General features: G+C 39.7%; 1 protein-coding gene across 2 annotated transcripts in view; it reads left to right on the top strand.

The window, feature by feature from the left end:
• Positions 1 to 9,975, top strand: part of LOC128715405 (CUGBP Elav-like family member 4) — a 303,826-nt gene extending 293,851 nt beyond the window's left edge. Inside the window, exons 7-13 of one of the 2 annotated variants that reach the window (XM_053810298.1) lie at positions 1,207 to 1,447; positions 1,544 to 1,690; positions 1,828 to 1,926; positions 7,823 to 7,900; positions 9,237 to 9,413; positions 9,517 to 9,681; positions 9,881 to 9,975. In XM_053810298.1, coding sequence (XP_053666273.1) covers positions 1,207 to 1,447; positions 1,544 to 1,690; positions 1,828 to 1,926; positions 7,823 to 7,900; positions 9,237 to 9,413; positions 9,517 to 9,644 — 870 coding nt within the window. In that variant the 3' untranslated portion in view covers positions 9,645 to 9,681; positions 9,881 to 9,975. Of the gene's footprint in view, positions 1 to 1,206; positions 1,448 to 1,543; positions 1,691 to 1,815; positions 1,927 to 7,822; positions 7,901 to 9,236; positions 9,414 to 9,516; positions 9,682 to 9,880 lie in introns of both variants that reach the window. The other variant, XM_053810299.1, reaches the window with a different exon arrangement.
• Positions 9,976 to 27,495: the final 17,520 nt, after the last annotated feature.

Genomic DNA, 27,495 nt, shown 5'->3' with positions numbered 1-27,495 from the left:
ACGATTTATCGTGCGCGGCAGAGGAATGATTTGGAATGTTAAATACCTTGTAGCATTTCTTTTACCTTATGCCTGTGGAAAACCCCACGGTAGAAAAATAGTGTTCGGTTTAGAACAGTTGATATTAACTTCCTTCCACATGACATTAATTTTTGGTGTTAAACAACTAAACCGAAGATGGGATTTTGGAGATTTTTAGTAAATTGAAACGTCTTTTTTGATAATATTAACTAAATACTAATAATAAAAAGAAGTAAGAATAATATAGGAAATTAATAAAAATTTTCAAGTCAACTTATCAAGTTTAAACTGCGTTTAAACAAAAAAAAAATGCTATAATCGCTTTCCAGCAGTGTCGCTTTGCGCCGTGTATCTCATATGTCCGCCCATATTATCTTTGTTTGTGTATGTGTGTCAATGTATTTGTTGTGCGTGTGTGTGTGTGTATATTATTTTTATGTTTGAGCGTGTTTCTCTGTACCACTTAGCAGTTGTATTCTATGTTTCGCGGTATCGCCTAGCCGTACCATACCTGTCTCAGTGTGTTGCGCCTTAGATGTGGGACATATATTTTTTCCCTCCAACCGATCTGTAATTAATCATGTCGGAACCACCGAACGAGGGCACCCGACTGCTACGCTCTTTAGCTAAAGGTGTGCCCTCGCGAAGAAGAATGTGCGCACAGTGACCAACTTCTCCTCGAGCGAGAATGTGTGCAAATATAAAAACATAAATGCTGTCATGGTAATGTTCATTCTTTCGCCGTTTGCCGTTGCTGTTGATGTATTTATCTTAAGCTGCCATCCGGTCCTTGATAGTTGTACTTTGTGTAACGCGTACGCAAGAAAAAAAACTCCCGACACTGTGGCACACCGTCGCAATCGCTTTTCCGTTTGTACAATTTTCCAGTGTGCAGTAAAAAATGCTCCATCTAATCCTTGGCCGTTCCGGAATATAAATGGATATGAATTATTTCGTTTTGTGCTGTGTGTTGTTTAGCTCCACTTAATAGGATGATGATTTACGTGCTTAGGCAGAAGGGAGAAAGATGAGCTCATTCCCACACACCCTCTTCCCCGCTTCCTACATACATCCCACCATCAGCTGGGTGGCGCACTGCTCGGGTGCGCACCGATGATTTATGTTATTAATCGTGCCACTTTTCCACGTGCCCAATTACGGACATGGCTTCTTTGCATTCGGCAGGGTGCATCCTCTAGCTTAGTGGTAAAGTTTGCTGACACCGAGAAAGAGAGGCAACTCCGTCGTATGCAGCAAATGGCTGGCCATATGAACCTGCTGAGTCCGTTTGTGTTCAACCAGTTCGGACCGTACGGCGCCTACGCCCAGCAGCAGCAGGCGGCCCTGATGGCGGCCGCAACCGCACAAGGAACGTATATCAATCCCATGGCTGCACTAGCAACACAAATACCTCACGCATTGAACGGTAAGTACGCCACACGGGCAACCTGCGCCGTTAGTCTCTACAGTCCCAGAACAGTGAGCTGACCTGACACACCGACCCATCGATTCCCTTCTGCAGGTTCCGGACAGCCAGTAAACGGTGCCATCCCCTCTCTACCGTCGCCCACGATGCCTACCTTCAACATGGCAGCACAAACGCCCAACGGTCAACCGGCCGGTTCGGAGGCTGTGTACACCAACGGAATACCCCAAACCTACCCAGGACGTAAGTACTTCCGAAAACGACATCCTCCAAAGTTTCCAACATCTTCCATCAGACATTCCTTGAACAACACCTTCCTGAAACCGAAAACCCAACCAAAATGTGTCGAATTACAATAATTTATGCAGCTCTTTACGTAGATGCCCTGCACCTGTCGATACCCGCTCAAGGACTTCCGAACGGAGATGCCGCCCTACCGCACGCCGCCTACCCTGGCATCCAGCCGTATCCCGGTGTCGGTAAGTTCTACCAAGTCGTTTCTATTCACTGTGTTTCTTAGTGGGTCTCAACCACCTGCCCTACTGTCCCTTACACCCATTACTATCTATCTCTCTCTCTCTCTCGCTCACCCACACTATTTTGCTACCTTGTTCCATAATGTCTAGACTAGTATCACGTAAAATGTCTAAAACCAACCTCCCCCCCCTCCCGTTTATACCTACACTACCCAACCTAAAAAAAACTCATAACCGACCGATTGACCAATGTCCAATGTAATGCTGTACACTCGTGTTGTTGTGTTGTGTTTTTTTGATCGTTATCTGGTTGATTTGACTTTTCTCATTTTTATCGGATGCGCCGTCAGTGGATTTTTTTTATGTTCCGTAGTTTTTTTTTGCGTTGTTTTTGTACTTTTTGTAATCATGTTTCTGGCTTCTATTTATCTAATCGTTGTTCTAATATTTTGCCAATTCCGTTTTCATTTTACTCTTTTTTCTTTATGTTTTTTTTTTCAATTCGTTTTTCTAATATTGTTACGTGTATTTGTTATATCTCGTTTTTAAATTATATTCATTCCTTTAATTTTACCTTTACGGTGTATTTTGGTGATTCTTTTCACTGCTTTTTTGTACTTCTCATAATGATATTTTTATTATGATAAATTTATTATTATATTTGTTATATTCTACCACTGCTATCGACGTTACATTTACCTGTTATTGCAATGTTTCCTCCCTTTTTTGTCTTGTTTATTTAAAGTTATTTATATAAGCGCTCCGTGAGTTTTGTCTTCGCCCGTCGTCGTTTCATTGTTTATGTGTCGATGTGTTTTTCCTGATTATTTAGATATTTCTGTACATGCAATATTCTTAGCCCTTCTCTATATCACCCCTACCCCTACCGGCACCCTTCGTTACGCTAGTTTTATTTACACGTTTACAAATTTGTGTTTGTTGTTTTACCTTACATGCTAAATTATATGTATTTTTCTAGTAAAAGTTCAAATTACATCAATACAATCATGAATCATGTTGCTGGACATTTTTTATGCGCCACCAATAAAGCTGTAAAATTATAGCACACAGCCCAACTTTTATAGCAACGAAATTTCCCATCTTTACTCAATGATAGCTGCTACAATAAGGTTCACAAAAAACACTATTTGAACCAAATGTTTGCTCTGCAAAATGTACATTTTCATTTCATGACACTTGAAAATGGAACAAAAACATTCCCATCTCAGCGCACCGCACATCAAAAGGCTCCCGAGAGGAATTGCATGTGGTTCTGCCAGTGCATGATTACATCATTGCAAAAATATGCACTCTTGTTTCGGCCCGTGTGTGTGTGTGTGTGCCTTTGTATTTATTTTAATTCTGCTTTTACTCAAAAACCAATAAAGCACAAGTGCACAAGAGGCATAATTGAGAATTAAAAATAGCTTCTCCTACTGGTCCAGTCTGGTGCGATGAGACCAGTTCGACTGGCAAGCCAATGCTGTGGACAGAAAAGGAAAGCGATGATGAAATAAAGTGATCGTAACGGGCAAGCCGAAGTTAAAAAAGTAACTTGCAAGCAAAGAAAAAAATATATTCCCCCGCACTACCGCTGGCCAGAAAGCTGCACCAGAAAGAGAACAACCCGAAACACAGTCGGCAGTCGGCGAGTCATGTTTCATTGAAATTATAAACTTTCTCACCCGAAAACAAATAACAAACTTTAATTGCATTTCACTACCATGCACCCAGCACCGGATGCGAGGTGGTTTGGAGCGCGGCTTTTACTCTCCTCACTGTGGAGCCCTGGAATTAACAGCTACCATACTCCCATGGCCCAAACGTTCCTCTTGGGGTGCTTTTTGCTATTGAGCTCGAACGATGGTTTTTATTCGACTCATCCTTTTTATTCCAACGTTTCTATTTGGTTTGATGTCAGCGACGGTTGTGACGGTACTGCTTCCGCCCCCAGGATCGCCGTATTTGCAGGCCCGAATCATCACCGAAGCTTCACCGAGTTATCGCATGTTTTGTTTGCATCAGCTCGCCTGGCAAAAGGGCGGGATGGAACACGGGAAACCACCGGGTTTGTGTTGTGCTGTTGTCCTGCTTTTTGTTTACTTTTGCTTAAGCTGCACTCTCCAGTATCTCGGTATTTTCTGTATCAAAAGCCACCTTTCTCAGGCAGCATCTCTCGGTCCGATCCGATGCTACAACTTTGCGACGGTAAATAACAACTTAGTTGCAAATTGCAACACTTTTTTTCCCCCGGTCAAATTCAACCAAACAAACGCTGCTGCTCTTGTACGACCGAATTCGTTCATGCGTTGTGTGCGATTTGTTTAACGTGCAACAGCTCATACCAGCACGGAACAAAACACTTGCGCCAGTTGACGGGAAAACCACCCCGTACGGCGAGGAACAACAACTTTAGCTTTCAAACAAACTCCAAACGATGGGCGGAGGCGTGTGTACGCGCAACCCCCCGTTCCAGTTCGTTACAAAGTTTTGCTCCCCATGGTGCACAAATTGTCAGTGACATTTAAATGGTGCAAAAATTTGAAACTGTCCCTGCCTCTTCGGAAGCCGCCCGTGATTAGTTTTCCCTTTTCCGCCACCAACTGCCCACTGCCGTGCGGTACTGGGCGCCTCCATTGTTCACCGTCGGCCGTCGGTGGCGGTGGGCTTTGTTGTATTCGAGCTGTCGGGGGAAATTTTCGTGAATCTCAATGAGGCGGAAGTAAATTAAATCTGATTTCTGCCTGCCACTTCCGTTTCAACCGCTCGTACCGCTTCCAAACACAACAACGGACCAGGCGTCTCCACCGGGAAGTGTCTTGCGGCACCGGGACCGGGTAGGACACGCTGTCAGTATTGCTTTGATTTGTGGGTGACTTTCCGAGCCACGGTACGGCACCGGGAGTTCACAAACTCGCAAACAGCCAAGCGCATACTTCCATTCTCGCCAACGGCAGAGCCGGATATTGACGGAGAAATTGCTAATAGAATTAAACGCTCGCCGTCCCGTACGCTTCCGTATAGCCGCCGGTGTTTGAATGTTTCGTGCCATCACACCATAACGGGACGGTAGCAGTGGATGCCTCGAGGAAATGTTTATACTAACAGCGCTGCTTCAATCAAGACATCAATGTAGATGGTGGCGGCATCAGTCAGGGAAGCAAAATGGAAGCAGTATGCAGTTATTTATGGCGCCATTTCGTAGAGTCTTCGATGGAGTTTTAGCGTACATAACTATGCACCAATGGGTTCAATCATAGCTTTTACTTCACTGGAATGTATGTAAAGTTATGGCAATAAATGTGTTCGAACAGTTTGCTTTAAAGCTTTTGAACATTTGCCACAGTGCACAGCCTTTTTGCGCTTGAAATTCAAGTAATTTATCACACTGAAAACAAGATAATCTTTTGTTTTATCGCTCCCCGAAAACAACTACCGAAATCCAATCATTTTGTGCTGAAAAGGTGAATCAAACAAGAGCAGCACATAAAAGACAAACGGGAATGCTCTCCGGTTTTTTTTTTCGGTTACCTCGCCTTCTTCAAAACAATCAACAGAAAGTTCATCTTTTTGCTCCGTGGCAAAAATGTTGTGTGCCATTTTCTGGTAAGATTTATGCACCGATCCCGTTTTATTATTACTGCCACTAACTTTTGCCGGGGTTTTTTTTTCCTCTCATCTAAGCTTACTCCACCCAAACGTGGGGGACGGATGTTGGCTCGAACAAAGAAAACTACCCTTAACGGATTATGAACAGCGAATAGGCCATTGGTCGTGGGTTTAAGTGGATTCTTGGTTTGAGAGGGGGGAGGGGGCGGGCGTAAAGAACTACTACACGCTCCCGCTGTTCAATGGACCAATTTTTGCTGCGCTGTTCATATGGAAACCTACATGGATTCGATTCGTTATGTCGCTTTTTTTTCAAGCAATGAATTTTCCTGTTTTTCCTGCCATTCGGTTCGGATGTTTTGCCACACAGCGTAACAGATCCACCGAGCACAACAGGGGTATATGGGTTTCCTGACGATGAGTTTGGTGTGGAAAATTATGGGCTTGTTATTTTTTTTCTCTCGCTCTTTTCGACTCCTTCTCCGTTTACTGCCCTTCGTATGGAACGCTTAGGCTGTAGGTTTTTTTGTCAACCCACGTTTTTCTATCTCTTCTCGAAGAAAAGTATGACTAGCAGCAAAACCAAAAAAAACCATGCGGGAAGGCTTTGCGAACAATGGTTACAGCGTGAATCGTACTCTTGGTGCCCTTTTGGATTCGTATTTTCAGTTGCCGTTACGAGCGTTATGGATCGAGACAACAAGAGGAAGAAAAAAACAAAAAGTCGGGCCAGTCCACGGAATTTTCCATTTCATTAAACAATACTTTTAGGCAATTGGTTTTTAGCAGCTTGAATTATGTGACAGTTTTCCACCCTCGACAATAATCACCAGGCGGTGCCACAACACGCGTCTGGTTTGTGGCGTTGGCCGATAATTTGCAGCTCAGGCGCGCATTTGTTTTACCCTTACCGTAAGTTACCTTGATAACGATAAGCCATTTATGGCATTTGCCACTTAGTTTAACTTGTTGTCTGTTTCCTTAAGTGGGGAAACAAATTGCCAGTACGGATTCAGTTTTTAATTCCACCGGTGGAACAATATTTAATACCTTTTACGATTATTTCCTAGGGACAAAGGTCGGAAAATACTCATATGATTCATTTTTGGGGTATTTTTAACTATTCTAACCGTTTGGTGATCGTATCAATTCCATCACTCCATCCATCCATGTGGACTAAAAGTACTTTACGGGCTGGGTCGTCCGGTGTCATTCTAATTACACGACCAACTAACCAACCAGAGTCTCGAGAATCCAATAGAGATTCTTAAGAGATTTCCTCTTCAACGCTACTCAGTTTTGAACAGAAGGTGTATCTCATCAGAATTAGCAAGGCTGCTGATGTGTTTTGTCCCGTATAACTCCAACTTGAGGTTTCGCCCAATCCACGATCCTCTGAAAGACATCTGATACGAGGCAGAGCTGTGACTTGTAAAAGATATTCTTCGAACTTCTATTTCCTCCATTGAGTTTCGTGTGTCTTCTCTAGCACAAAACTGAAGAGTAGGCAGACTAGCCGGTTTTCTTATCGCAAACCCTTGTGCGTGCCCTTCTGAGATTTTTCAATCCACTGTCACTTGGCATGTGACATTTTGTCATGTGACGTTATCATCGTTACGAGTCAGGGAAATTTGCCCAGAATTCCTGTACAGCTCAATGCGTCGAAAACATTTTTCCTATTTAAAATCCTCGTATTACGTGAACAAATGTACAACCATTAAATACAAATACTGTCCATCATGTGTGCCGTGATACAACCACGTGACACTTTGATTTTGTTACATTCTTCAGTTTCTTAAGTTGTTAGTTCTTGTAGAAGTACAATGTTACGCTCGTTAGTAACATGTGTTTATCATTTATCACGTCTGACGTATTTCTTGCATCAACTTCTTTCCAATACATTTACATTCGTACTCGAATTGCACTTCTTAGCGCTTATCCCAAAGGTTATGTGCTCCATTGTTTATCCGCTCTTTCCTTTTAGTTGTTTTTTTTTTCTAAGCTCAAAGTAGTTGTACCAAAGCATTCATAGCATAATCGACATAGTAGGCGTGTTCTGTTGCGGTGACACACAATACAGTCAATTGCACTGACGGCACCCGTCTTGCTTGTGTGCCCTGTGCAATTGTCCTCGAAGACGCAAAGTTCACGCCATGCTTGTCAACCCCACGCCGTAGCACACTCTCGTCCCCTACAAAACGTCCACTCATTCCATTTTCCGATCGATATTTCTACTGTGTGTTGTTGATGTATATTTGTTTTTTTGATTGTAAATTTGTAAATTTAACAGCCTACCCAGCCGTTTATGGACAATTTCCGCAAGCTATACCGCAACCGATTGCCGCCGTTGCACCAGCACAACGCGAAGGTAAGCATCGCCTTCCCACACATCAAAAGCCAGAGCAAAAACCAAAAAAATGAAACAAACGTCTGCAACAAGCGTCCCGAATACGAAACAATTACACCTCCCGCGTTGCTCCAACCAAACAAGAAAAACACCCCAAAAAGCGGCTTGCAATACAAACACCGGGGCAGCAGCAGCACGGAAAGCGGTCGGATAGCTAGATATTGTCATTTTGTTTGTTTGTTCATTCTTAATTGCCATTGAATGGCAATAATAAACCATTTTTTAGCCCATGATTCAGCCATCTGATCGCTTTACCGTTTGCGCGTGTGCCATTTCCAACTCGCTCCAAATGCCACGAATGGCATTCGATTCTGTTGCGCTCTCCTAATTCGCAAGGCAATCAAAGTGCGATTGTTTCTTCTCCGGTGGAGAACGAACAACGAACCTTTAACTGCTCCAACCGTCCATCCTGTATGCGATCATCGATGTTTCTCTGTGTGTTAATGTATGTTATGTAAAGATGTTTGTGTGTTGCTATGTCCATTTGTGTGTTTGTGTTTTTGGTTTTTCCTGTTTTACATTGTTGGTCACTTTTTTCTGACAATTTGTTTTATGAATTTCAAACATTTTCCCCCTTTTCCATACGTGTGTAATGTGTTCGGATCCGGTGGAAGTACGGTTTTCCCCTTTCTAACCCGCTAGCGAGAGATTCAAACATGGCACAATTGCACGCAATGTGTGATTGTATGAAAAAGTAACATCAATCTCTACTGTCGCAGCATTGCAACAGAAAGCAAGCTTTACTCATACCGGTCCGATCATTGTACGGTGTTGTTAGATATCTCTCGTACCTAGTATACTTAATTCGACAAAACTCGAAGGCTAATTCAATGTCCCGCAAGTGATGTACCTACCGTTGTTTTACTTTTCCTAGCTCTGTACTGCTGCAACCTGTGCACCAATTCAGTGTTTGGTTACTGTACGTGTTGCCTTTTCCACTGGTGTATATCTAGCACGCTGGTTTAAGCTTGCAACATTAAAAAAAAAACATTAAACTACTTAGCATTTAGAACTCTCCTCTGACAATCCTGTTTGAAACGTAAAGAATATTAAACAATTCTCAGTTGCGTCTCAACTAAAACTAACTCCCTTTCTCATACATTAAACTAACCCGTATGCAATTGGCTGACCTGTTTTTTGAGAGCCATTGTTAAAACAGACGATAGTAATACGTTTTATCCCCTCTCAACAATGGTTGCTATACCGCACCCGCAGTTGAGCGATTATTGTATTCATATAAACATTCAAACGAACATTTATTTAAGTTGGTGATGGATTGTTTTAATTTTCTGTAAAGACATGTTAATGTTCCCAGGGTGCTCCATATCGGGCCCGGAAGGTTGCAACCTGTTCATCTACCATCTGCCCCAGGAATTCGGTGACGGTGAGCTGATGCAGATGTTTATGCCCTTCGGAACTGTGATAAGTTCTAAAGTCTTCATCGATCGAGCTACAAATCAGAGTAAATGTTTCGGTAAGTAGATAGACAGCACGTCACCATCTAACTGCGATTTCCGACTGACAATAAACACATTTTGATTCTACTGCCACTCTCTTTCTCTCTTTTTCTTGTCCAGGTTTTGTATCGTTTGACAATCCAGCCAGCGCTCAAGCTGCGATTCAAGCCATGAACGGTTTTCAGATTGGTATGAAAAGACTGAAAGTTCAGCTGAAAAGACCAAAGGATGCGAATAGACCCTATTAACAATCAGAGATTAAAAGCGCTTTAAAGAGTGCTTCTGGTGAGTACTGTTTAATTCTCAACTACAATATCTCCCTGTAATCCCAACATAATGTAAAAAACAACTCCAATTAAATTGCCAGAAATTCAAATGAAGTTAAATGACTGTTTTGTTTTCTCTTCCCTCTCTATGCCACCGTCTCTTCAACTACGTCGGTAACCTTTCTGGACGTATCAACACGTACGTATTGCAAATGCAGCTGAAGCTTTAAAATATGAAGTTAATCCTTAGACAAATTTAATCTAATATCATCAATTATCAGTGCAGTTATGAATAGAACAAAAAAAACAAAACCTTCAACCAATCGCTTAAAGTTAAATAATAAACTCACAGACACAACTTAACAACAAACATATGGAAAGGAGCAAACATTTAAGCTACTCTATATATAAAACAAAAACAAAAAATCCTACATGAAACAAAAAAAAGAACGATTACAAAGCTATACAAACACTGTTGAGTCAGTGACTTTTGTCTTGAAAATAACTATGTACCAACTATACGCGGCTCGTGAGTACAGGACGCAACCAAAAACCGGACGTGATGGTGACTGGTGTGGCTCGAAAGTGCTTTTGGTGCTCCAAAACCCTCCCCCCCACACTGGCCGGTATCCAGCAGGAAGAGCGCACCCGAGGGGGGACAAACTCGATGCCACGATGTACCGGGGACACGTGTATCCGACTGGGAGAAGCAACAGATAATGCAGCAACGCGCCCGAAAGTGGAACTTGTTTTACCTAAAAAAAATCGGAAGTTAGTCCAAAGTTTGCCAACCAATGTCGTGGTTTATAGGATAGGAGGAGTAAGTAAATTATCTTAATACTTAAGTTTATCTACAATCTAGATAATAATCGAAACTCTCCTTTCAAAGGGAAATCAGTTTTTTCCGTAAGTTCATTGCGGAGAAGCGTAAACGAGCTAGCGCGCGGCATTGAGGGCGAGATCGTTTGAATTGAAGTTCAGTCATTTTTTCTCTTGCGCACAGTTTACATTTACATGCATTACGTTACACCTTAACGCAATTAATATATCACACGTACACACACACACACACAAATACACGGTCAATGCATTATGCGCATGTTATCAAATGCATCTTCAATCCATTAACAATTCTACAGCAGCTAAACACTAATAAGGAATAGAGAAGGGTACACTTTGCTAATTTATGCATTCGAAGTTTTATGCTAATGGTCACTTCTCAACAAGAACACTTTATCGTACATCACACCGATGGAATTGTAGATAAGGGTGCGTACGGCACCTGGTTATATTCTCTTTGTTTCTTCTGCTTGTCAAATAATACACCTTAATCTCTTTACAAAATCTTGCACATAAGTCAGATGCGCATGGTAAACAAATCAAATTTTGCATCCAGTAATCAGTAAAATGACAAATGCTTTGAACCATTAGTTACACTAGTAAATCTATTCTAACCATTAAACGAGTAAAGTACATTAGCATTCTCACCGGAAGGTACAGCTGTCGCCAATTGTTTGGTCTGTTTTTGTCATACACAATTAAAGAAACCAACCGTACCAACCAACAGCTGGGTAAACTGGAAATCGAATTATGATAATACTAAGATAATGCGCTTATTCCACAGAAAGCTGGAAGAAATAGCCCCGCGGTACAGGTTGAGGGCATGGAAGTGAATATGTTCGCTGATCGTCTAGGTCTCGTTTAGGGTTGCTAAGGAATTTCAAGAAATGTGCTGAAGCTAGAGTCAAAACTAACTTGCCTCAAAGTAAACTAAATAAAATAGTGTTATTTGTTTAGATAGCTACAAGCTCGAACCCAACAACTGCATGAAAGCTGCAGCGGCACAGGAATTAGTTTTAAATGGTGCAGTTACAAAGTGTGCACCCAATACCCTTCGGCAACAGTAACACTCATAAACAGGACGTAGGGAAGTTATACAGAAATATACCCACAGTTTTCTTTCCCACCTTTAGGCTGTAAAGCTAAATCAAATCAATCGAAATTATTACAGTACTTAAGATCATTCAGAAACGTTGGCAACTACCTGTCAGGTGTGCATAATAGTCACCGGACGTCATTAATAAAAAAAACTTTAACCCATCACGTATCAGATGGAATTCATTGTAGCACGCGACTAATTTAGTATAATAGATAGTAATAATTTATCTCTTACTAAATCATACCGTCATGTTCTTCGACGCAGCTTAATTTTTGACCCGGCGCCGTATTGATTGCTACAACTTTAGGCTGCTTCGTCCTCGAACAAAACCATACCTTTACGTTGTTCGAAAAGCTTCTCAATAGTTTCGCCATCTATTGAATGTTATGTAGCCAAACGTTTTACGTTTTCCTAAGCTCCAAACAAGGCAGCTGAATACGAATTTTTGTTACTTTTACTATTTTGCATTGCATTACGATCTAATCGTCACATAAAGTTAGTATTAACCAGCTATGAAATAAAATGAAACGAACTATTGTTAGCTCAATCCTCAGCCATTGGAACTTTAATGGGTAACGTTACCATGCCTTTTGTTTGTTCTAGACCAGTTTTGCATCGTTTTACCTATTACAGTATTAATTTATATTTATGAATAAAAAAAACCTACAAAACGTTCATTTCCACGTGCGTGCGCAGTTTCTCGGCCTTCATCAGCCCACCGATGTCAGGCTCACGAACAGACAAAGGCAGTTTCGTGTGAAGATATATTGCACAGCGCGCCTATGATTGGGTTTCTGCTCCACCATAAGCTAGTCATTTTGTAGGCTAAGGTAAATTATATCATACTTAAAAAATCTACACAAGCCCGCCATCGTTGAGCTTTGCGTTCGGTAGTTTTGCATCCCTCCAGAGCACTGTACCGCAACAGGTGCAGTGCCGGAAAGTCTAGTAATCGGATTCCTGCCTAAAGTTTAAATGAAGAATACAAAACCTACACACACACACACAAACACAAAAATTAGGGAATGTAGTAATAGAGAATGAACGATTAACTTCACGCATCAAAAGTTTAAGGTAACAGTTGAGTGCTAAATGGCAAACACTTGTTTGTGCAGCGTAAACGTAATATAAAGTAAGATCAACTCGCATAAGGGAACCTATTCGAATGAGAATCTACAGCTAAGCAAAGCCAAAAAAAGAAACCAAACATATACACTCGTGCGCGCATCGTTGAGAAGCGTGGTGGTGATGCGTGTCATCATGGACGGCACGTTTTGATTGACCCAAGCGCGCGAGTAACGAGCGTTTAAATTATTTCTAACACAAATCAACAAAACTTTAACATTGTGCAACATTAATGCTAGATGAAGTGAAAATACTAGATTTACGCAAACAACACTAAAACCGAGTGGTGAAAACACAAAACATCAAAGAGGTTTACGGTTAAGTAGTGTGGTAATGATTTCCTCTAACGCGAAAACACTCTAATTGCCCACCCCCACACCAGTACAAGGACCGCTCGATAGAATAGGTATACTAGAACATGTTTTTGAGCTCATTTCCAGACTGGCTGAAGCAAACGAATAATTTCCGTTCTGATAATCATTTTACAAAACCGGTAAACAAATACATTTTTCACATTCGCACCATAAAAGTGAATCAGTTTACCATTAAAAGATGCTATAAAAATAGAATTTTGTTTCCTAAATCGGGTTTTCGCACAATTCTGGATTAGAATTCACACTTTAACGTGCATTATGTATCCGCACTACGTACCTTCAGGGATGAAACAGTTTTTCAAAGCTCTGAGTTGCATTGGTTTAAAGATTTATTTTTTATTTATTTATTTTGCTAATTAACTTTCTTACACAAACTCGACCCATATTCAGCGAATTATTTTTTTTAAATAAATTTTACTTTTCTTGCGTGCAAACACTGCAAGTAGGGTTTTATCGACAGCTACATAGCAAAAAACAGAACAACAAACAAAAAAAAAACAAAACTGGAAACATATTATTGTTAGATAAACCAACAAAATGGGCTGTGATTTCAACGTATGATTTGCAAACACGACAACCAGAATTAATAAAACCCTACGCAAATACATGCTTCTAAATAAGTTAGCAGTTGGTTCCGAACATTTGAATGGAACGGTTGTTTTTTTTTTTGCTACACAAAGTTAGCACGTTGCATTTGTTTAATTGGTTCGCCTCTCCCTCTATCGGTCGCTATTTTTGCAACATTTTTGATAGTTTTGTAATTGTTTCCGGTTAAGCGACTCAATGCGAGGAACATTTCCACTCGTTTGTCCCTGAAGGTATGGCTGAAATCCAAGAGAAAGAGAGAGAGAGAGAGAGAGAGAGCTGTTCCAACTGTGTGGTGTCTTTGATGGAGACGAAATTAACATTATCACCAAACTCTCATACGCCCGATATCGAAACTAAAACAATGGTCTTACCTTTGCCAAATTGCGTGGAAAAGATTGCGAGAATATAACAGCAGGAAGAGCAGATTGAACACAAAGCAAAGTTACCGAATCGGTAACGCTTTACCGATAGTAGACAAATTTGAACCGTGTGCACACAACCTGTACATAGATGTAAAATCGATGCAGCCATTTTTTCTCTCTCTACTCAACTTATATAAGCATTATTACTGCAAAGAACACATCGACCCCCTTTTCCCTTCCCCCGTACCCCCGTAAACCTCCATTAGCATACCTAGCAAAGTCTAAACTTATACGACAGCCATTATAGCTGCAAAAAACAAACCTTCCCCCCAGGAACGCGGTACGATGGATGCGTCACTATGCATTGAAAGCCATATCAGTTATTGAAACTTAAAGTTTCATTTTCAAATGCTAGTAAAAGGATGAGGTGGCCAACGACACCGCCACGCATGGTGAAAGTATCTCACCAGAGCCATATATTTGCCCAGCGGGTGATTATTGCGACATTGAAGAAGCAGAACACATCCTTACGGCACATACACTCGAACGCGTACTGAACCACACTGCTGCTAGTATAAAACGGAACCACCAAATGGTCCACTCGATTCGAACCAAAGGTGAACATTAAACATTAAAAATACATGAAAAAAGCGCTCCCACATTATAGCAACCAAAAAAAAAAAACAAAGAACAAGTAAAACAAGACTAGTCAAATAATTATTAAAAGCAAACAAATAAGAAAACATCCAGTGAATCCACTCATATAAGCTACTTGAACAGAATAAAAAAAAACACACTCACACAACAAATGAATGAATGAACAAAAAAAATGGACTACAGCCCAACGAACGTGAACCCACCTTCTTCGAGAGAAAAAACTGTGAAACTTTTCCGTCAGGTTTGATTTTTCTCTCACAACCTATTTCCTAATTCTATTCCCTCTCTCTCTCTAGCCAGGGAACTTTCATTTGTATCCCTCCTAAGCTCTGCCTCCCTAAAGTAAAAAAAAATGTAGTTAGTGAGTCCTCCCTTCTCGAAGGTTAGCTGGATGCGCGGTCCCATCTCTTGGGCGCCAAAGTTCTGTTTGCAGTTCCGTGTTTACGAGTTCATTTTAAACTTCCATTGGAAATTGCATAAAATAAAGTTTTTCCGTTGATATTTACAAATATTCCAATTCGGCAAATCTTTATCCCTAAATCAAGGAAATTGTTTAAAAAAGCGATATTAAAGATCCTTCCTTCAAGACGCACAGCACACACTATTGAGTTCTTTCCTTTTTTATGAGTGTTCTTTATCATCCAATTCCTTGCCACATTACAACCCAGAGATAGCGACTTTACCTGGGAGATTGGGAGTGACTAAGGTAGCGTCAAAGGTAACACGGCAAGCGAAGGTAATTTATAGGATTAAGCCAAAACACACACGAGATGCAGCAAACTTGTAGAGCATACAAATGTAGAAGCATTAAAAAAAAAACATGATATGAATATGGATTGTAACAGTCTGTAAGGGATCGGCTATCTCGCTCGCTGTGCATACAGTTCATGATGCAACTAAAAAAAACTTGTAGGTGAATTTTATCAGCCCGTATCAAATCCGTACTGAAATCCGCGTAGCTCAGTTAGTTGTGGAGAAACTGTCTCTTAGCGCGGGATGGAAACCCTTTCTACAAACCGTTTCCCGACAACTCATCAACCCGCAACACTAAACCCACCCACTAAGTTTCACCGTTCATCGTGTTCATCATGTTTATCGTGTTTTGAATGTCGCAAATGTTACGTTTTTCGCGATCATACCAGTATCAATCCATCACGTTATTCAAAAATGCATATGAAATAGATGATAGGCTTGGTTCAGTTGTTTTGTTCGCGCAGGAATGACTCACTTTGAATTACATCATCCAATCGGCCTGTAAATCGGTTTGATCCGTTTGCCAAAAGCCACACTTTTTGCCATCCGCGGATTTTCGACAGTCTCAAACTCGTGTGAACCACAGGGATGACTTAGTTCACTTAAATAAATCTATGCTCCACACCTAACACGATAGTATACACATGAATCTATATAGATATATACATATATACACTCACACGCGTATATACACATATTTAGAGATAACATTATTATATACATTTACCGTTCAGAAGCGCGTGTACACATACCCCACAGAGGCAGTAGTGAGTAGAGTGTGGTGGAAACAAAGAAACCCAAAAACAAAAACACAAACTTACATTCAGCAAAGCGTAGCGTACATATGGACGAAGAACAACCATTAACAAACAAAAAAACAAAACCGCGAACCAAAACTACAAAGCGCGTTCCGCCCCAACACCCCAAACACACTCTCCCTTCCCACAGTGGGACACGGTAGAGCCTCGGCCGCGCACACACAAGGGAAACGTAAAATACATTATTAAGACGAAGTGGAAGTGGTTATTTTAAGTCTTAAAGCTAGTTAAGAGCAGAATGGTGTATGAAATAATGATTGGAAACAGCAAACTTTACCGGTGGATTTGTGCTTGTGCGAACAGTGTGCTGTCCCTCTGCTAAGGGCACTATTTACACACAACTAACCAGACACACACCGCAAAACAAACACACACACACACAAACCACTGTCCGCACACCCATAAATGCACCGGACGGGAAGGCATTGTTTTTTTCCTATAACTAGAGATACAAAACCGTTTAGTAAGCTATTTGCAAGAAAAACAATTCATGACAGATAAGGTAAACCAACAAAAAAAAACATTGTATAAATCTAGGATACAGGGTATTTCTTGCAATTATTGAAAATAATGAGAAATTAAATACTTATAGGGAGAAGAGAAAGAATACAAAAAGAAAAAAAAACCGAAACAAAAGATGTTGAACAGTGGCGCTGGGTGATCGGGTCGGTGTAAGAGAGATTACTAAAACAAAACTTAAATTTTTAAATACTATTACAAAACTCATTATTATTGCAATTCAAAACAAAAGAAAGAAGGTAAAATCATTATTCTACAATTTTGCTATAAAAAACATACACACACACACTTACAAATAATTCCTACCATTATCTCACACATTATTATCATCACCGTGGTGCGTACCCAGGCGCGGGTAGAATGGTTCAGTTAATTGGCTCGACAAACATAAACAAAATAAACGGTTTTTTGAAAAAGGTAACAATCGGTGGAAGGAAGCAAAACAAAACAAAACTACAGCCGCAGCAGCAGCAAAACACAATTTAAACACAGCGCATTAATCATTACTATACTATGAATTAAAAGAAAAGGAAACATAAAAAAACCACATCATTCAACATTAAAGCAAGAAACAAACAAACTTACACTACTTAAAATCCGCGATCTTACGTAAAATAGGTAGCGCCACATTACCGCAAGTAAAAAGGCTCTCGATTGTTGCAAACTGCATGGAACATGGTTTTTTAACTAGGGACGACCCTCCGACGAGTGTTTTCAATTGCATCCGCATTCGTTTACTCTTCTTCTATTTAGAATATTGTCCTTTATTCATTATCTTGTAGCCTTTAGACGTTTGCAGCCTGGTGGGTAAAGGTCACGAATAAAAAACGCGAAAGTGGGAAGAAGGAGGAAAAACGATATGATGTTTAAAGAAAAATTAGTTTTGTGATATGAATATTTATAAAGAATAATAATAATAATAATATTAAAATAATACTAATAATAACAGAACAACAGAAGCAGGAAGCGAAGAAAAAAAAATCAACATTCTTTATGAAATTGCTAACTGAAAACAGGAAATAAAGAAGAACAATGCCGAACTGCGCTGTCTCCAGTGCTGATAATGGAATGATACTTCGGAGTTCCACTAAGAAATCGTAATGTTGAGCACAGAGAGGAGGAGGAGAGAGAGAGAGAGAAAGAGCACGCGGGAAGAACATATTCGTAAACAATAACAAAAAATATGAATGAATTTATTAACTTTACAGTTTATTACACAACAAACACAAATGCGAAATAGAGAGAGAGATAGAGAGAGAAAGGGAGAGAAAGAGTAAAAAACCCCAAACATTCTGCGGAAACTCATATATGGAGGCAAAAAGAACAGCAGAAAAAAGGTTAATTCCACAGTTAAAATACGGTGATGTGATGTTTTTCTTTTTTTGCTCGGATGCATGCCAGATATTACTTGAAGACACAAACGCGTTCGAGCACAATGTTCTACTGCTGCGCAAATGTACCAGACCGATGGTTCTCTTTGTTGGAAATGGTTTTGGGTGTGTTGTCCAGTTGTGGGTCGTAACAATAATTTAAATTAAAAAATTCCCCATGGAATCACCTTTCACTAGGGCCACCCCATATAGGCCATGCAACGGGTGAGATGTACGTTTTCCGTTGCACTTTCGTTGCAACAGGTATTCTGGATCCTTGGATCCTTGGACACATCGTGTACGAATTTCTTTTACCAGTTTAAAGATGAAAGAACAAAACACACACACACACACATAAATGGTTCAATGGTGAGCGCCGATCAATACGCAGCGTAGATCATGTTACGCACGCGTTAGCAGCCAAGGCAGTTAAAGTTTAGTATGAATCAAATGTGAAGCCAAAGCGAGCAAGTCGAAGTAAATTACAGTTCACAAGGCAAAGAAAGAACGGGAAATGAAACTGGAGAAAGTCTCCCGGAAGTTGCGATGCGTAGCACCAGAAAGAAAAAAAAGGGAAAGAAAACACGTATGCATAAGGGTAGATCAGGTGCAAAAAAAAAAGATGAAGAAAAATATATATACCATATATACAACAAAAAACCAGAAATACTTTAAAAATTTCACTTAACAAAAATAACACAATGTACGGGGACATTCGGTACATTGCGATATTTAACGCTTTGAAAAACAAAACAAAAAAAACTATATATATATATATACATATAAATGATAATTTAGTATATTTAGTATAACAAAAGGATCGTAAACGATAACCCTTGTAGTAGCAAGAGCCGCAAATTCATAACTGAGTCTCGTGAGATAACCTAGCCAGAAGTCAAGCGCAGTAGTGGGCAAAGGCGAAGAAGTAGGAGTAGGAGAAGGAAGTGGAGAGTACCAACAACAACAACAACAAAAAAACACACACATACGGTGAATACTGGAATGCAACAACACAAGAAAAAAAAACTATTAAAATTAAACCAAATTTTTAGACAAATTTACTTTGTTTTTCTTTCTCCTAACATTGAGAAAAGGAAGAAAAAAACATAACATGCATAACTATGGCTGGTGGATTGGTGAATCGCTGAATATACATGTTGACCATTTCACCGTTCGCACACTGCACAAAATCAAAACCATTCATTATCCATAAGGTTTAGGACAGTCGTGGTACAGCATTTATGCGTGTTTTTTTTTAAGCTTTTGGTCTCAAACGTTCAACATTGCATGTTATTGATTTGCTATTTTATGTGGTTTTTTTTTTTGAAGTTTTTCGGTTAGGTTGGACAAATCCCATGTGTAAACAACAAATTAAATTGTAAAGTAAAATTAATTTATTCTAAGTGCTCTCGAATGTCATATCAAAAATCGTTTTACTTCAATCCATGGCAACGATCTAAATGGTTTAACTTTGTGATGCAAACAGAAAGTAATCTGATACATCACATTCTGATACTGTATATGGGTGTGTGTGTGTGTGTTGCTTAATACGTACGATCGGTTTGTGAATGTGATATGAGTGGTGTGTGGTATGCAGCTCATTACAGTTTTCTTTTTGCAATAATTCATTCAATGCGCACAACAAGTCTAAGTACAATCAAACTAGTTTGTAGATGCAATTAACTCAAAGCAGCGTTAGATGCACATACTACGCAGTTAAACAGGCTAGTTTTGAATTAAGCAAGGTATAAGTCACACATTTCGTTCAATCGTAATTTATTTCCTAATCTGTTTTTTTTTATTTATTATAAAAAAAACAAAAACGTATTCAAATTTCGAAGAACAACGTTCCACATGCATAACACTTTCGGAACTGTCTTAAGGTTACCGAAAAACAACCCAAAAGAAGAAGAAAGAAAAGCAACAAAACAATGCGCCAATCGGTAAAAACCAACGCAGTTAGAGATGTGGAAGTGCAAAAAAAACACGCAACAAAACAGACATAGGAAAAGGGGAAAAAAGGGGCTGAGAAGAAATGCACGAGAACAGACACAAAATAATTAATGGGAAACTTTAATTATTACGACAATATGGTATTATTATAATAAAGTAATATAAAAAGAACATTGAAATGAAGCCTTAAACCATGTATATGCTACATTAAAAGCCGACTGTGCACGACTTAATTAAAGATGAAACGAAACTTATCCAAAGCAGCAAACATTTGCAGAAGGAAGCGAAAACTAAAACCATGAACGGTAGAAAAAATACACGTGCGCTTTCAAATGATCCACTCAAACAAACCCACACACTTCCACGGTCATACACACCTACCAACACGAGACATAACAACCGATTCTCCCGGCAAAGCTTAAAACATAGTTCCAATTGGGGATGGGTTCGGACAGACAAAAACAAACAAATGAAACAGTGTGGAACAATCGATAGAAATCGTCGATTTTTGGCCGAATACTTACCGGTCACCCATTAAAACACCCTTCCACCGTCATCACTACCATCACGAACAAAACAACCACAACACAACTACGACCATATTGAATGGTTTCAATCAAAGAATTTTCTCTTTAAAACTTTAAACGAATAAATACAAATTACTTCTATCCCACGGGGCTCGGATAGTAAACCGAACGAAACAAAAGAAAACAAAACAAGCAAAACAATGCCACAACGGTGGCAAACTGTGCTAACTTTAAAGTAAAAAAGAAACACAACAACCAAGTATCCTAACACTTATTAGTAATGGCATCGTTCATCGCTCTCTTTCTCTCTGCAATTGGCGTAAGCTGGGGCGGTAGCACAACAGGGATCGACTGTTTGTACCATATCGAAATTCTCTAACTCACGATGGCACTTGGAAGGGAAACCACACTGGTATGACCCCCCGTTGTTGATGATCAGCAACGTTGTCGATCTCTGGGTGTGTGGTGGTAACTTTACGCGAGTCACTGTTTACACTGCAGAATTCAGTTTTGCGGGCAAATTTTTTGGAAAGTTAAATTAATTTTTTTTAAATTTCAAATCTCCAATTTATCGAGAACACGATTTATACGTTTTGTCAAAATTAAAAAAAAAACACATAATAATAGCTCCAGAATATTAGGGCGCCATCTTGTAGATGACATGAATTTGGTTTTTGGACACAGCCGCGCTTACACCACATACTTTACCAGTGTGCAACGGACACCCACAAAACCATAAGTTCTAGCGTAGTTATAAAAAGAAATACAAAATGGTACACAGCAGGTGATCGCGATCAGCAAGCGGTATCTCCGTAAAAGTATATAAGTACATATATATTTATAAATCATAAGAACTATTTATATCGAGACGCGAGTAAAGCAGAGCAGTGAAACAAAAACCACACACACACAAACACACCGACACATACACCACAGAACAAACCCATGGGAAGTAGACAGGGGTGACATCAAGTATGAGAACTAAGTTTTAAGTACAACAGTATTAGATATTCTAATGGCAAAGATGACACACACACACACACAGAGACGATGCAACGAGTTGTATGCGGTGTCCATTGCGTTTTGTTGAGCTTTTTGTCTCCTTTTTCCAGCAAACTCTTGCTAGGCTGCCTACATATGTTTCGAAAAACCATTCACCACAATGGCACATCCCTCCAATACACTACAAAAACAAAACAACAAACAAAAGGCTTATTGTCTTAAGTGGAATATAGTAAGAAATATGCAAAAACAAAAGCGAAAATAACAATAACAGAACAGGCAACATTTAGGACGGAAAACAACAAAACAATCGTATGAAAAAGATGTAAAACCAAATCAAAGCACAACCAGAAGGAAAAACAAACAAAACATAAACGAAGATCTCTCAAAGAAGGGAATGGTGTAGGACGCGAACGTAAAAAGCACAAAAAAACTAAACCATATCAATCAGGTACTAAAACTAACACAGACTAGCATCGTGAAGGGGTCAGTGCAATATTGTTAATAAACCCAAGGCCATGGTTCAATTTGTTACCTTTAAATTCGTCACCATTTCTTGCGGAAAAAGTAGCTCGGCCCTCACCCGAGCGCTTGTGTACAATCGGCCGGTCGGGGTTTAGTTCTGGGTGCTTCTGTGAAATTAATGTTTGTGTTTGATGAGTTTTGTTTTTTGTGTTAAAGTTTGAAATGATTAAAGTATCAAACGATACGTGACAAAAACCCGAACCGAATTTCGTGTATTACAAAGTAAGCTACGATCACCAGCTGTGACGTAAATGTAATCCAAAGTTAGTTAAAACAAAGGCAAACATTCACATTATTATGAACGGTAAGAAAAAACGGGGAAATGAAATCAAGTTAAAGGACATTTACAATAAAAATAAAATAAGAAGAAAAAACACACATTGAAACACTGAAACAATCGGTATGCGGATGGCCCGTCGATCGTGGAAATGATTTATGCCCATTTATCCGACAAAAAAGCATTTAAACAACGCACTAGTCCATACCACCGTTTATTTAGGAATAACTTTACTCACTCATATTTAAACGGGGTTACATTTCAATTTTATATCCTTATGGAGCACCGAAGTTGAGGCACAGCATTGAAACAGCTTTATGAAAAGCCGTAGCAAGAACACTTCGTTCATCACGTAAACATAACACGAATCGAATACGACACGCACACTCCATTTATTCTTTTTAACGTAAAGTTAAAACCAGTTGGCCTCTTTCCACACGGTTCGCACCGTGTTATCTTTGTTGATGCGAACTTGTGGAAGGTGATGTGGTGTAGTAGCATTCGGTATTTTAATCATTGAATATATCCCAAAAACCTCGATTACTTCATACATTCATGGCACACAAAAACACACAACAATCTTCAGCCAGCTCTGATGCACACGATACGGCCACATTATCGGCGTACGATCATACATACAAAATACATTCTACTTTACTTACTCTCGTTCGTAGCGTTACAATGAGCTTTATTCTCATTTGTTAAAGTATTGCTTACCTTAGAAGCCAACTTCGTAGTGCGAAAACGCTCGTGAAAAATACAAAGATCCTGATGTTGGGATCAGTAGAGGTGACAGCAGTCAGCAAATGCCAAAACAAAACCACTTTGTAGGAATAGTATGACAAGAAGCAGCAAAAAAACGCACGTATTAAAGTCTGTGGAACAAAGCAGCCCTTGAATGCGATAGAGCGGTGAGGGTCGATACAGTGAAGCAGGACGATTAACATAGACTGAGGTCTAAGCGCTACGTTTAAGGAACCAAACAGAAATGAGTGCAAAAAACGGCACGAATGGAGAACCAACGACAAAACCCGAGAACTGAGGCTGGTGCAAAGAAGCTAGCAGCAACTCCTGCGCACTGTCCATCATGACGAATGCATACTTATTAGCATCAAAACAAGGGTGTCTGTTGGTGGTGCAAATAGTAGCCATTGAGCGCGTGTCCTAAGGCTATCAAGCAACACAACCAATGAATGGAACGAAAGGGAAGCAGACAAAACAAAATGAACAAACAAAACAAAAAAAAAACAACTAACGTGGCTGACACGTCTTTATAAACATTACTTGCATTCTAATTAGTGAATTTAATGCCGACGCGTAGAGGAAATAAACTACAGTAAAACGAAACAAACATGGAAAACAGGAGATAAATTAACAAACCAAAAAAAAAACTACACGTATTAAGTACTTATCATCCCATTACTTATTAGTACGAAAGCGTTCAATAAAACAAAAAAACAACACATTAACACGCAGGACGCAAACAAGGACAAACAACACGCAAAACTTAATAAATTTACAACCAAGAAAACCAATCTCTTAGCAAAATATAACTCAACCGCAGCTACCAAACAAACCAAACATCCAAAAAATGAAAAAAAAAACTCTCCAAACCCCAGAAGACCCAAAAAAACAACATATTTAAAATTGTGCGATTAAACTTACCACGTAAAGTGCGTGAACTTTCTTTCGATTGAAACAAATACACAACTCTGCATAATGATTCATGCGATTATAACTACAAATTGCGAAACAAAACTAAGTCTAATTATTATGATGATTATTAGTAACATTATTATTATCATTATAAAACAAAAAACCTACAAAAAAAACAACTAGAAACCAAACAGGTAAACAACAGTGAACATAGCCGAATGATAAGAATGGTAGAGACATGGTTCGATGAGGCGCACAGAACTAGACAAAACAGTGGCGAACAAAGCAGAGAAGGAGGAATGGAAGCAAATAAAAAAAAACTAAAATAAAACTAACAGAAACACGGAACATTGAATTATTTTGTAGATGCGAGAGATGCAGTACCCACTGTTGTACGAAAAACTGACGACGTTTGAACGTGTTTGTTGGCCCAGTGTCGTCGTCGTCATCGAGTTGTCACTGATAGACATTCACTCAATGCGCGCGTAAAGCATAGAAGAATAAGAGGAATTTACAGGATAGCTGCCTGATAGTCTAGGACTACTACTATGGAGAGTGGGGAAGTAAAACAAAAAAAAAGCGGAAGAATAAACAAACAAAACACAAAACAGGAAGAAAGAGAGAGAAAGAAAAAAGCGGTAATGTTTTTGTGTTGTTTTGGTTTGTTTTTGCGATTGCAGCTAATTTACGAGAACGGCAAACAACAAGAACAAAAGGAAAAACCCAACAAAAAAAAACAAAATATATTCTCTAGCAAACAAGTAGAAACTCCTAGGAAAGTAACACAACAAAAGAAAATGTCCATTTGCAAAATGCTAACAGTGACAATTCGTTACGATTGTCTTCGATGATCAGAAAAATTATTATATATAAAAAAGGGAAAAAACATATTATCTTTATAACAAAGAAAATTAACAAAATAAAAGGTTAAAAATACACTTTTAAAGGAGGTGTTTTATTTCGCTTTGCTCGGCAACTAAATCCGAAGAAACTTACAGTTTTGTTAAATATCGGGGAGGTGATTTACGATGAGGAACTTTAAACGATCAAACGAGTTGTTTTACGCATCAATGATAAGTTTAAAAAGCAGTAAATCTTCTTACAATTAATGGCAATGCTCACAAATCTAACCGATCATTTGTCTACGATTACATGCGTTAAATGTTCCTCTCTTTCCGATCGTTAGTCTCCGTTGGTTTTGGCGGAAACCTCCTCAAATAGTACGATGTTATAATTCACTTATATTGACTATTTTATAATTTACTAATTTATTTATAATATTACGAGATCTTTATTTTCTTACCATTTTTTCCCTGTGATCGTTCATCTTGTTTGCCAAGTGTCTAGGTGATTTGAGCATCATGTTGCAGGTAATAGCCAAAGACAACCGATTGATCTAGTAGCAAAGTATCTGAATGCATTTAATCGGCCACGAAGCATAGAGCATTTTGTTCTCTCAAGCACTTTAATGATTTTGACAATGGCTGTTGGGTGAATAAAGTTACACATTTCCATTGTTCTTCGTAAATATTGCAAAAACTAGTTATTTTAATATTTGGAGATTCTCAAATCACTTAAACCATAAGATTTGTATGGTTTTGTTTAAAGGTTAACCATGCTTACAATGACTTTTTATTGGGGATGTTTAGAACGATCGTTCTCAGATGATTCATGAGGCACTACACTAGATGACTTACATTTATGGGACCTTATACTCAGTGAGATCATGGTTTTCTTCATGTCAAATCGTGTGATTTAAGATGCTTGATTTCGTTCAGCTTAATGGCGCTCGACAACACACTACTTATGCAGTAAATATTACATTTACTTACCAACTGATGTAATGCTGCGGTTTAAAAACTGCTCTCACCCGTACGCGGGATTTGCGCTTTGGCAGTCAAGATAAATATGATCAATAAAATCACTGAACTCATGCCACCATGTGTGTTACACATTAAGTAACTGGGATTTCATTTAAATGACATCGATGACGACGAATATTCGCCAAAACCGGCATCTGTTACGCATTGTGTGCGCGGATTGAATTATCACCCGGTATTTCCTAAATCCAGATTTATGGTATAACGCTTGTCTAGCCCATAATTGTACATCATTTTCCCATAAATTTGCCCGCTTAATCTCACCCGAACCGAACCGAAGCAGCGTGACAGTGCTTTGAATGCAGCTGTTGCGTTTTCGTTACAATGCCCTCACGGGTTTAAAATGGGGGCCCGGGAAAAAAAAATCACTACCAACCGCGCCCGAAATCCCCGAACACGACCCAACAAGCGTGATGCAAACGTGTCAAACGACACCCGCAGCGAATCAACTCCTCGAGGCTTAAGCCCTTGCTGTCGAATTTTCGTACTGTATCCGCACGTTCGCCGATCGCGGGATAGCGATGGAATGGAGCAACATCCCGATAGCCACGGTCCAGGCCCCTAGGACGGCAAGCTTTATAAAATTTAAAATCAATTACACTGACTGCAATTTTCATCGCATCAATTAATTTATATTGCTCCGCCGCTTCACGCAACATTGTTTTGGGAGCAATTGTTTCAAATTTCGCCATACAAGTCCCCCCAGGGACCGGAGTGCACCGTCGGCGTTGAGCGTATAGACCGAACGGACACCTCTGCACAATATCTCTGGCCTCCGTGTGTACGTTCAGTTTCAGGTGTTCAGACAGCGGTGGCATTTTTTCTCATTAAATCATAATGACTTTTTCCCCACCCCGTCCAAAAGGCACTCGTCAATCCATAGCCATACAGAACAGATCCGGTAGGTAGTTGCCGCGACGCATGTGGATGGAATACACCTACATTAAATGGGGTGTACCTGTTTTTTTTTTTAAACCAACCACACCACAAATACCAACGATGTCATGCATAGTTTGACACGTGTTAACCATGCTGGTAGCAGGCCTTTTGATGGAATGCTTGGAAACCGTACATCGTGCATTCTCCCTCATACGTGAAAATAAAGTAAGTGTCAAAACTGGACAGTGAGGCCCAACATCTCGTACAGGACATCGGGCCGAGCACCGGATGCACCGCCCCGGAGGTGCAGTGTAAACAGCAGATGCATATCTATATTATCGCTGCAGGTCGGGCTCAGGCTGGGTGCTTGTCAAAATGCTTCAATATTGATGACAGGCTACGGGCAATGACGTGTCGTGGCTTGCTGAGAGTGAAAACCATTCAAATGGGTTCACGCCTCGGGGCTGTTGTGACAACCAGCAATTACACAGTGGCACATTGTTTGCACATAATGCGTTATGCATGCTGACTGGGATGGAATCAGGGTAATGTAGGTTCTGCTTTTAGATAAATTATGTGGACAAAAATAGTTGAGTATAAAAAATTACTTTAAATTATTTACCTAAAGC

This window comes from Anopheles marshallii, chromosome 3 (assembly GCF_943734725.1).
Source record: "Anopheles marshallii chromosome 3, idAnoMarsDA_429_01, whole genome shotgun sequence".
NCBI lineage: Eukaryota > Metazoa > Arthropoda > Insecta > Diptera > Culicidae > Anopheles > Anopheles marshallii.
This window is presented reverse-complemented; position numbering and strand designations above follow the sequence as displayed.